Source organism: Protopterus annectens, chromosome 7.part0 (genome assembly GCF_019279795.1).
Source record: "Protopterus annectens isolate FY-2018-M chromosome 7.part0, PAN1.0, whole genome shotgun sequence".
NCBI classification, from domain to species: domain Eukaryota; kingdom Metazoa; phylum Chordata; order Ceratodontiformes; family Protopteridae; genus Protopterus; species Protopterus annectens.
The window spans coordinates 1,946,851,347-1,946,864,331 of NC_056739.1; the positions used below are offsets into that span (position 1 = coordinate 1,946,851,347).

The 12,985-nt window shown below is 38.9% G+C and overlaps 1 protein-coding gene across 1 annotated transcript in view; it reads left to right on the forward strand.

Moving 5' to 3' along the window:
• The window catches only part of LOC122806204 (A-kinase anchor protein 13-like), a 1,047,516-nt gene that overhangs the window by 741,156 nt on the left and 293,375 nt on the right, over nucleotides 1–12,985 (forward strand). Inside the window, exon 4 of the mRNA XM_044076432.1 lies at nucleotides 8,120–8,303. Within this exon, the coding sequence (XP_043932367.1) occupies nucleotides 8,120–8,303 (184 nt within the window). The remainder of the gene's footprint in view (nucleotides 1–8,119; nucleotides 8,304–12,985) is intronic.

The following is a 12,985-nucleotide window of genomic DNA, read 5'->3' on the forward strand; positions in this document are numbered from 1 at the left end:
ATTATGGAACAAGTTTTTGAAGCACCCTCAAAAAGTAAAAACACCTTATCCGTGGTCTCTGATAGTGTACCAGGTTGCCTGATTGTTACTGCCAAATATGGCTTGTCACAGACACTACTTAACTGTTTTAGTCTGTAACTTCCCACTGGTTACATTCCTAAAGCCTAGAAAGCAGCCATTACATAAAGATGGCCCAACCAAGGACTCTGCTAACTATAGGCTTATTACTCTCATTAGTCTCTTATGTAAAGCTAGGGAACATACCTCAGGCCGTCAGATCTCATTAATCAGGACATTGAAAATCTTAATACTGGACCTTCATCAATTTGGCTTTGTCAAAGAATGGTCTTGCCTGTTTAACCTCGTTCATTTATTTGAAATGTAACAAAAGCAGTGAAATAGCAGTTATGCAGTGCATATAACATATTTGAAGGTCTTTGACAGTGTTCCTCCTGCAGGCATTATTAACAGATTTGTAAGTCTGAATATTTTTATGTTGTACAGTTGATAGCTAACAGGCTGTCTGACAGAAACAGTATCCTTAGAATCACAGGTGCCAGTCCAGAAAGCAAAAAGTTATTAGTGGTATAGTGTACCACCGTTTCAGACCTTCAGGCTAACACCACTGGTATATGGTTATCTACATTTGCAGACAATTCTAAATTTGGGTGTTTTTATTTAAACTTACACTTACTCATAGTTGCTCCAACATTGATTAGACCAGGTTAACAACTAGTGCAAGGACAATGGTAAGCAAAACATTTTCACATAGCATATAGATAATACACCCCTGCAATCAGATTCTGTCATAAGGGGTCTAGGCACCTTTGTTGATAATTTCTTATCATTTTACCATCATGTCCCCTCAGTAGTTGGGAAAGCCTTCTCTCTGACTCATCTAATTATTTCCAAAAGTATCTCCACTAGATCAAAGTATGTCTTAATTCCTCTTTACTTTTATCAAAGCAGACCCATTATTAAATGTAATGCATCTTTTGGTATGTCTTTGTCTAAACATATCACTTAGCTTGAGAAACGTCAGAGATTCTTAACTAAAAAAGATCACTGGCCTCAGAAGTCTTATTTATCAGGACAGACTGGCAACCTTCTTTTTGTACTCAGTCTGTTAAAGACTCCTCCAATTAGATCTTTATCAGGCTTTTTGAGCCATGACAATCCATCCCTCTTTGATGTCCTATTTCATGCCAGAACAAATGGCACCTCAAATGCAAGGTTAAATGTCCTAAACCTTCATCAGCAGATATGTAAGACACTTTGGCATGATAAATTAGTACCCCAATGTATCCCTCATCTTTGGCACAAACTTCCTCTACACATCAAGAGATTGGCACCTTTGTCTCCTTCAAGGTATACCTAGATAATTTGATGGGCAGCCTTAAATTGTCCATTGGTCTGTCTTGTCTTGCCCTGCTTGAGGCTGGTGGCAAAATCTGTATAAGGGGTTTTCCCTATGCTTGTAATGGACTGACTTCATAGTTTATATGCAAGTATTAGGCACTCAATTTTTCTGCACCAACAGGCCACAGAAGAAAATAAAATGGTCTTCCCATTTGGCAATCACCAAGTCTTTTTCAAATACAAAGGAATTGTTTTACAAAATAAGTCGTAATAGTACATATTTATGTGTATGCGTGGGGGGGTGTACATACATATATGTGCTGTATGTATGTATGTAGTATGTCTTTCACATACTTGCATGTGTAATGCTTATCTCAGTATTTGACTTCAAGAGACTCACAAATACATAGGGTTGATCTGTAAATATTTTTTTTTTCTTAGAACTTGTGTGTTTTGGAGGAGAGCAGATCTTCCATTCAGGTATGAAGTTTCTTGCCCCCTGGAAAAAAATTAACTTTCTGATGATCACGAGTACAAGTAGTTTGGATCAAACAGAAGTGAGGTAGTGGAATGTGAGCGAATGGTACTCAAGATGATGACATATGTATGTGTATATATCTGTGTTATTTATCTGCCAGCATATGGAGACATATGCAAGACATGAATATATGCACACATGTATACACACACAGATGCATATTGAACTAAACTTTTCATTGGTTTCTGTGAGACATAAGTAGATTGTTAGTTAGCATATGGAGATTGGATATACACAGGACCTGGTTCTTTATGTTCTGTTTTTTTTTTTTTTTTTTTTTTTATTTAATTCAAGATCTCCAACAACTATATACAAATACTGGACACTTATGGTGCCTCATTTCTTGTCAGTCTCATATTCATACCAGATTAACTCATCACTTGACAGAAGTAGCTTTATAAGAACAAGAGACTCGTATCACCATTACCAGTGGTGTAGATGTTTGCTGCCGATTGTGTTGTCATTGACCTGGCTTGTTGAAGAGCTGGAAGTGAGTGAGTAGCCAGTACTGATTTGCTGTTCTCAGGGAAATCTTATCTCCATTCTGACAGTACCTCCTACTAGAGACAGGTGACAAGCCCTCTACTAGCACTTCTGGAAATGCACATTATGATATAGGCAGAACAACAGATATGCACAGAATCATGCATGTGATGCATATAAAGATTAGCATTGCACATAGTGTAGGGGTATGAAAAATCCAGGCTACATTCTTATGTATCAAAGCTGTGATTCTTCAGTTAATGCATCCAAGGAGGTTAGTGGCAAAAATACACAATAAAAAATTGCAATTACCATGGCTATTACTTCTGCATGAAAAAAGATTGGCGTACATTGCTGAAGTGACTTTATGCAACTTGTGGTTATGGTTATAACAGCATTTATCAGAAGTTGTGTAGTGAATTCAGGTTTTCTAGTTTCCATGTAATAGTGTCATATTTTAATGTCCAAAGAGTAGCATTTTTAATGAAGATAGTCTGATGGCAAAGCAGTTTATTGTTTTTGAAAGGCAGACAGTTCATGTGTTAGTTCTTATGAAGTAGTAATGACTTCAAAAACAGTCATGGAATTTAGGAATGTTTACAGTGGTCTTTCGCCAAGTCATTTTTGGGTTGTGATGGCTACTGAAGAGTCAGCGGTTGAGAAAATGGACAGACTGTGTAAGGCAGAGGTATTTGTTTTTCAAGGTAGCTGCAGTTTGTTGATTATTTGTTTGACTTGTATGTTTAGTAACTGTCAACAGAGCAGAAGCATGATTTCTGAAGGTGTGCTTGACTTGCATGTGCATAGCTATGATATGTGCAGGTTGTTTAGTGCAGCAAGACACACAAGCTTAGGCATCTCACTGTTAGTCATTGTCATTTCATTTACGTGTCATGATGAGACAGCCTTGCTACTACTGCATGTTTTTTTTTAATGCAGCACACCTTAAACCATGTGTTTTGCCTTCAAAGTGAAATTTTGTTACAGTTCATTTATTTGTCATCCAGTTAAATGAGTTGGTTTGGTCCTTCAGATATATTTTTTACCCTTTTCAGCCACAAGTCAGGCCACCAGGATGCATATACATACACACACACACACACACACATATATATATATATATATATATATATATATATATATATATATATATTTATTTATATATATATATATATATATGTGTGTGTGTGTGTGTGTTTGTGCATGTGTGTGTGTATGTGTATATGCATAAAATGCACACGTGTATATTTTAGTATTTCATGTGTGCATTTTAATGTAGCCAATAAAGTAGCATGTTATTTTTTTGGGGGGGGGGGGTAGAAGGAAACTGGACTGCTTAGAGAAAACCCACATAGGCACTTAGAAAACATAGCAAAACTGCACACAAACAGTAGTCAGAGGCCAGAGCTGAATCTCAGACCATTGAGCTGTGAGGCAGAGATCTTATCACTAAGCCATTGTACTGGGCTTCATCATACTACAATACATCACCCTATTCATGAAAGTAAGAGCACTCAGAACAAAATACATTTCTGTGCCATATTTATGGGTCAGTTGTGGGGAACATATTAAATGTTGCTTAGACTGTTGGCTGTGACGTCCAGTAAATAGACTAGATAAGCTTTCATGTGGGTAGGTTTATTGCTGCTTTATGTGGTTACTTCATCTCAGTCTAAGCATTTTTAAGTTGATCATTTTAGTTTTGTGCTGCATTGACCTTGCATTTGTGTTTGTAGATACTACAGTTTGATCCACATATCAGTACAAACGAAAACAAACTCAACTGAATACAACAAATGGCACACAACTGGAACTCACTGCCCCCTCAGTCCAAAAATTCCAAAATTGAAGTAATATAAAAAGACTCCGTTATTAAAGGTTAAAAAGGTTAGCACTTTCATTTAAAACACTGTTAAACTTCCTCAGACATTTAAAAAATCTTACATCACTTCCTTATAATTCCCACTCTTCCACCCCATTGGATACTGTGAACAAATCAATTAAACACCACATTGTCTGGAATACTTTTAAAAACAAAATAAAGATATAAACATTTATTATATAAATTACGTTATTATGCCTCAATTTTCTTTTTTTTTAAAGCTTTTAATTTTAATAAGGGTGTAATGGAACTGCGCTCATTTGAGAAAAAAATGGTCTATTTTAATGGAAGATTCCTACATCAGACAGTAAATAGGTGAACAGCCCACAGTAGTATTTCATAAAGGGAAAAAGCTTTAAAGAAAGATTAAAAAACAGAGGGCAAGAGAATTACAAAAGTAAATGGGGAATGACCAAATGTGGGTCATGTAAGTGGTGTCACAAGATAAAACTAGGGCAGGAATTTGTGGCTAGGAATGTAAGAAATCAGGTAAAAGGCAAACACAACTGTAATTCCAAAGGAGTTGTTTACTTAGCAACGTGCAATTCATGTTCAGGATTCTACATAGGAAAAACGGAAAGGTGGTTAGCACAAACAGTCTATGAACACGAATATGCAATAAGAAAAAACAATTTAAATAATGCATTGGCCAAACACATAAAAGAATATGAAGAACATCAATTTTGTTATATGGCCATTGATCAGGTCATAATAGATGACAAAAAAGCATGGGGAGTGGACTTAGAAATAAAAGAACTTAAATGGCAAGTGAGATTACAAACTGACAACTGGCCAGGCATTAATGAGCACAGTTCCATTACCCCCATATTAAAATGTAAAGCTTTAAAAAGGAAGAAAATTGAGGCATGATGATAACATGTTTTTTATATAATAAATGTTTGTATCTTTATTTTGTTTTTAAAAGTATTCTAGACAATGTGGTGTTTGATTTGTTCATAGTATTCAAAGGGATGGAAGAGTGGGAATTATAAGAAAGTGATGTAAGATTTTTTTAAATGTCTGAGGAAGTTTAACAGTGTTTTAAACAAAAGTGCTAACCTTTTTAACCTTTAATAAAGGAGTCTTTTTATATTACTTCGATTTTGGAATTTTTGGACTGAGAGGGCAGTGAGTTCCAGTTGTGATCCCCATATCATCTTAACATCAGGAAGTGTACAATAATGAAAAACTAGTTAACTAGGTTATGCACATTTATAGTAAATTTTATATTTGCAGTCAGCTGATCACTTGGTGCTGTGAATTTTTTTTCCCATCTATTTGCTCCTGCTGCCTTCTAATCATCAGCCCCCCTTGCAGGCAATCAAATCGTTTGTTCCCTATCACAAGGGGAAGGTGGTCTAGGAGAGACTATCATATAGGCAGCCATAAGTTTGGGCCAGACTTTTTCATGTGTCTCTCGTGTATGCTGAGCTCAAAAGGGAAGGGAGTGTTCAATGGGGCTGACCATACTGGCCCCTCATCACTTCTGCAAGAAGGTGTACCAACAAGCAGTCATGCCCTTGAATATGGGTGGTGGCTGTCACACTGTCCATAGGAGAAGTCTCATTATCCTATGAGCTAGCAGAGCACCAGTCAACTTATCCTTCCCTCCCTCCTGGAGAAGTCAGTGGGCCACTCCCCTTCAGTTATTTCCATCCTTGTCTGGCTCCTCCAGTGCTGGGGCTGCTAACTGAACCCTGTTGTCCGGGTTCACAGTCAGGGCTCCATCCCATATGCCACAAAGCCAGGCTACTGTTATGCTGATGTGTTGTTAATATGCTGCATAGTACAGATGCAGCACCTCAAGCTATTGGCTTAACTTTGTGCTCACTTAGTGCCACTGACCTTTATCAGTTACATGTTTTTGCCAAACTTGATGACAGTAAAGTACAGGGTTAGTCCGTGGGGGCAAAGATCTTATTAGACGGCATGCGTGAATGAGTCAGAAGTGGGAGGGAATATTAACTGTGTGTCAGGCAGACTATTGAGCTGGTGAAGCTTTATATCTGTTTTGCTGTCTTGCTGTGTACAGCATTCTACTTACTTAGGCAAACTAAATGAGTATTGTTATGCATTTTTTGAGAAATGCATGACATCTTCCATATCAAGGCTTACTCCAAACCAAGTATGGTAACAGTACAGTCATATATATATATATATATATATATATATATATATATACAGACTGTCAGCTGAATAAGTACATAACAACAGTAGTAAACCTAGAACCATGTAGTACATTAGGGAAGGCTGTATAGTACATAAACTGTACTCTTTACAGGGATGAAAGGTTCTTGCCAGCAGGAATATTGTTACAGATGTGACTTTCTGGACTGGAGCTGATAGGCTGATTGGTTCAGAGGTAGTTATTAGGCATGTGATCCAGTCAATCACTGAGGAACCTAGCCTAGCCCAATTTTTCCCAGTTGTTCCAGATCACTGAATGGGTAAGTTACTTGCTCAGAGTCACATAGCAGACACCTGGAAGCCGAGGGAATCAAACAGTGGACTACAAGAATCAACTCATTAACAGCTCATAGCTTTAATCCTCTGCACAAACTGTGATCAGGTGATCAATACAGAACAGCGGAATTTGGGGGAGCTGGTGTACTATTTAGCAATTCTCAAATTACTGCATTATACAGTCATGCTGTAATAGTCTGCATGAATGCAGTAGGCTGTTTCAACAAGGCTTGAAAAAACAGGGTATGGTTGGGAGTGCACAACAGCTTGGGTAATATGTCTGCTGGGAATGAGAGGGGTGTGTTGGTCATAGAGCACTGATGCTGAGATGGGTGGCATAAGGGTGTGAGAAGATCCAAGCTCTTTGTGCACTGTGGTGCTCTTTTGGGTTAGTGTTTATCATATGCTATTAACAGTTAAAGATCATGTATAAAGGTGTTTAACAACCTTTGTTTTTTTGTATAAAAAAGTGTTAGCATGCATTTGTTAACTACTTATATCAACTATTTCCACATTTTTTGACAAACCGTTCATTTAACAATTTGGTAATTATATAACTTAATTCACAATAGCTTACCTTCAGTAATCTTCCATAATTGGGGCTGGAACCCAAAGTGATGTAACCGCTTCCTTTCTGCCCACTAATATTAATGCCGTAAACATGGCTGAGTATGTTTACTGTTCCGCATTCTGAAGCAGTTTTTAAAATAATTTTATTTCTAAACTGGTATAAAATGACCATTGGTTTTCACATAATGCATGCAAACACTTTTTTAATGCCAAAATCAAAGGTTGTTAAACATCTCTAGACATGATCTTTAAGGCATTGGAGTATTGTTCTGAAACTATCCTTCTGATGGTTCCTACCTATGGTTACATTTAGAATTAATTTTGACATCTAGTTTGTATTTTTTGCTACACAAAATAAAGTACATTATTATTGTTATACTGTTCACTTTTGTAGGATCCCAGGTAGTATGGTGATCTACGTTTTATTCCCAGAACGCACATATATTCACAAACACAGACAAGCTTTTCTGGGTCTTTTTCATCTGATGATCCCATATAAATCTACCATTTACTTGCAAATGTCTAGTAAAAAGGTGTGAATGTTAACTAACACTTTGCTGTTGAGCCAGTGGAACTGTTCGCTTTATGCATATAGATCAGATAGTAACTAGGTGCACCTAATTCAAACCATGTGATCCCTTTCTGATATCTGCTTATCTTCTCTCTAAAATAAGGCTGGGAAAAGAGCAAGTACCTTGCTTCATTTAGGCATTTTAGGTGATACGACAGTGTTGATGATCCTCTTGGTAACTTAATAAATTACACCTGAGCTGTTCTAACTAACTTGTAATGTGTGCCTTTTTTTTTTCCTTTATTTCTTACAGAAGGTGTCCCCCGGGAGACACTGATGCATTTTGCAGCAAGGCTGGGTCTGTTGAGGTTGGCCTGGTTTCTGTTACAACAAGCAGGTGGAAAAGAAGCTCTTAGTATACAGAACAGTGGAGGGGCCACGCCTGCAAACTTGGCCTTAGAGAGAGGCTTTCAGAAGCTACATGAGCTCTTTACTCAGTAAGTGCATCCCTGTTTTGTTTTCTTTTAATCCTCCCTTCAGCTGCATTTGTTTCTTGTAGTACATTGTTAAACTATTTGTTCTGGTCTTACAACTATATGGTAGATGTGCTTTTATTTGCTGAGTTCTGCGTAATTTATAGAGGATGACAGCTTAGTTTAAATTTGTGCAAGTCAGGAAGGCAGTCTATTGCGACTTCTGCTTTCAAAGCTTTTCAGCCTGGCTCACAGTCAGAAAGTAGGAACAAGTGCCATTTTCTCTTTCAAGTCACCTAAAAAAGATCTGTCCAATTGTGTTGGGTACGCACAGCTAAAATGAAACACCAGCATGAAAAAGGATACTTCAAAGGTGAGTGCTGTAGATGCTTGTTTTCTTGCTGAATGCAGTCAGTCTACTTCAAAATGCCTGGAGAAGTTTTCATTTTCATCAGTAACACGTTAACTAAGAAAGTTGCTAAACTGCATCATAGCAGATAAGAACAAAAGACAGAATATTTTTGGAAGATAAAGCAAGCATTTTTTTTACATGAGTGGAACTGGTATATTAGTATTCCGTAATGAGGGAGTGATGCATTATTTTGGGGAAGCCAGCTGCTCACAGTACAAAATATTACTGAAAAACAAACAGGCTAGGCCCAAAAGGTCGTTTTCTGTCAGAGCATTCTGTTGCTGTCACAAAACATTCCTATTCATATTGATAGAAACAGATTCTGAAGTAAAGTTTCAAACATAAATAAAAATTTCAAGTAAGAAAAAATGTCTAATCTGTTAGCAAGGGAAGTTGTCATAATCACACAGATTAAGTAGTAGTAAACTGTGCAGAAAATGCCAGTTTAAAATAGTCAGCTTCAACTGCAGTTGTTTTTCTGTAGTCAAAAATGAATAGTTTGTTTGTACGATCCCCAGTGTTTCTGGTTGCATGGAGGGTAAGATTCTTGGAAGTTTTTGACTAGATGTGTATGTTTTTGTAAGTGCATACAAGGTACATATATTTTTCTCATTCATTAATTATGCACTTGCACCAGCCATCGGAAAGCTCTCTGCTTAAGGATGCGTAACATTTTGCAAATGAAAATATATTATTTTAGTGAACCATTTCTGGAAGATCTTTGCTGTATAGTTAATTTATTGTGTCATGAATTAAAGATATCTTTACTGCCCTTTAACCTGTGCCCTTTGAAAGTGCATTGATGAGCTGGATTGGAAGCTTTCATCCTTTGCAGCAAGTATTAAAGCAGTGAGGATATATAATGTTGTCCATCTGTAGTTATGAAGGTGTCTCTGCCCATATTTGGGAGTCTATTGTTGCATTATGGGTCGCAGTATTCATAAGTGTTTAAAACTTTTCAAGTTATGCTTTTAGTTGTATTTTAAGATTGTAGAAAGAGCTTGAAATTCTTTTTTTTTTAACTCTTTTCTGATGTGTGAGGGACAGACATTAGTTCTGTGCTATTCAAGGCCATCATTTAGGCAGTTGCTGGGTTATTTTCATTTTCTCTGTTACTTCAATCTGATGTTGTCAGTTTTTATTCTATCCTCAACATAGGGGTTTGGATCCAATCCAGGGATCCAACTCGGCTGTTACTATTGCTCCTGATCACCAAAAAGCTCTCAAGCCCCTTTCCTACCCATAATGCACCAACCCCTAGCATACTTTAGATCTCGTTTGCCACTTTCATGAGTAGATGTGGTCATTCAGAGCCCTTAATTTTTTTCTGATTAAGATAAGTGGTTTAGCGTTAAGTTTTTGCTATTAATCTTTCTCCCTTCCCGTACAATTATTGTATTTCTAGTTACTTTTATTGGTATTTGTTAACTTTTCCTTATCTTTAAAATTGTTTCCTGTTATATATTGTGTGTTCTTGATACCATAGCTGGGAAGTGATATCTCCTTCCCTTTTCCGTCTCCTTTTCTCTCTATCTCTGTGTGTGTGTGTGTGTGTGTGTGTGTGTGTGTGTGTGTGTGTGTGTGTGTGTGTATGGATTCACTTCAGAAGATCGAATTTCCGAAATCTCGAACTACAAATAACCGAAACCAAAAGCTCGAGTTTCGGAAACTCGAACTTCTGAAGGGAAACCATTAAAACAAAAAAAAAACACAAGCTTCGCTTTTGCAGGGGGGCTTCGCCCCCCTGCACCCCCCCATGTGGGGGGCTGTGCCCCCCACACCCCCCCTACTTAAATATACCAACTCCAAGATCGCGCTACAGTGGGGAGATGGGAAATCTCCCGTCTTGCGCTGTATGCGGAAGCGCAAAACGGGAGATTTCTTTACTTCCTGCCAACACCACGAAACAAAAAATACATTACGTACACACAAGACATGCAACAATACTTGCCCCTGTGTGCACGTAATGTATTCAGGTAAGTAAAGTGTTATTTCGGAACACTACACACATTCGATTTATTAAAATCTCGATCATATGGTCTCGACCATATGCAAATCGAGATTTTAATAATTCGATTATGTGAAGTGTTCCCGTATATATATATATATATATATATATATATATATATATATATATATATATATATAAAACTGTCCTTATTGCTAATCTAATTTTTTTTCAGTATGTCTGCTAAAACTCCTCCTGGTTTACAAAATGTCAAAAATATGTTATCTGACGCCCATAATTTATGCATTTACTGCTCGATCCTAGATCACCTCCAAACTGACTGTTCAGTTTGTAAGAATTTCAATCCTAGGGCTATAGCAGACAGGAAGAATAAATTGAATGTGAAGTTGTTCAGTCTCGCCGTTCATTCTTTACTGATGTGTTCGGAGCCGATCCATCGGCTCCGACATGGTCGTTACAAAGCTCACGGTTTACCAGTAGCTCAAGACTAAGCCCCTTATCCCATGATGCACTGCTGGAATTACCACAGATCTAGTTTGCCGTGGCATGGATCTCAGTGGTTCCAGTTCGCTCGAGCCAATTTTCAACAAAAAAAATGTGTTTTTCGCAAGTTATTTAATAATTTTTCTTATTATTCATTAGATTAGTCTTAAAGTAGTTTTAGTAGATTTATATAAGATCCCTTACCCTTCGTGTGCTTTTTGAATAGCTTAGTTGTAGTGGCCTTGTGTTGGCCTGGTTGTTTCCTTAACTATTTAGATATTTAGATATATATATTTAGCTGTGTTGGCCCTTTTTCCTCTGGGCCCATTGTTTAGAGTGTGTGTGATTTCTATTGTTGTTCTAGTTATCACCTGTTTTTCTAGGCTTGTTAATTTGAGCCTAGGCGTGGTTTGTGATATATAACTGACTGTGACTTTTAGGCTTCATTTAGGCTTGTGTGGCTTTGTTTGTAGTCTTAAGCCTAAAGGAATTTCTTGAATATGTCTGAGGATAAGGACAAACACCCAAAGTCTGGATTCAGGAAATGTCCAGACTGTGGGCAAAAGATGTCCGTGACTGATGGGCACGTTCAATGCGTATATTGTTTAGGTGCTGTGCAATTGCAGGAGTCCTGCAGTATTTGCCACTCCTTTTCCTCAATGGTTTTGTTGGAGAAAAAAAGGAAGCTTGTTAATAGAGGCTTGCTGAAGCATCCTTTTGCTGAAGCTTTGAGTGACAAGGATGGGGCCAGCAAGTCCTCCAAGTCTTCCAAATCTTCAAGAGACTCCAAGGTTTCTAGAGATTCAAAAAAGTAAAAACAAATTGGAGGGTTCTGGGACATCGGCTCCACAGCTCTCGGAGCCGAGTGTCCTTTTGTTTTGGAGCCGGCCCACAGCCCTGGAGCCGGTATCCGAGAGACCTGCTTCTCCACTCTTTCAATCAGCACCATCTGTACACTCCTCTAGGTCTTCTGTCAGCCTCTCAGATTTGGATATGGGCCAATTGGTGCAGACGCTCTTACGGGCATCAGGCCTTGCTAAATTGTTGTCGGCTCTAACCCTAGCATCGGAACCGAAGACCACCACCCTGGATTTGACTGCTCCTCCTCCGAGCCGTACTGGACCTTCGGAGCCGTTGGGGGCCGACCTGCTGTTCATGGAGCCTTTGGAGCCGAGACCTGCTCTGGTGTCATTGGTTCCATCTACTCTGATGTCCTCAGTGCCGACCGGGAACTCTAGGAGCCGACACGCTCCTGTCAGGTTCGGGGAGGCGTCATTGCCAACTCTTCCTCTCGGGGCTTCAGCATGGATGAAATCGGCTCCTACCTCCAGCCCGGAGCCCACGGCCTCGGTGCGGGAGGGGCTGGCAGTTCCTTCAGGTCCATCAACTCCTTCTCATCGGAGCAATGATGCCTTCAAAGCCATGAGGAGAGCCTTGTCCCCAAAGACATCGTCAACATCAGATCTGGCCTCTTCTTCCCCTAAAGAGCCTGTGTCCACTTCTGCCTCCATCATCCAGACCAAGCATAGAGACCCTGAGCCTCAGGTAACCCCACAGGGTGCCCCTTGCTCTTCTGAGACCTCCCCAGAGGCCCCCACTGAGGAGGTCCCCAGGAAGAGATTGTGCAAGAGAAGATACTTTGACTCCCTACAGGAGTCTTTGTCATCTGACACTGACTTGGATGAGTCAGAAAGGTCCCCACGATCCCCCTCTGAGGATGTCTCCTTTACGGAGATACTCAAGATCCTTAGGCAGAGGGGTGATTTGCAGTCCAAAAGCCCTACTGAGGACTAGTCATTTCTCCTGAAGGCTTTTGGGTCTCAACCTTCCACCTCTTGGGTG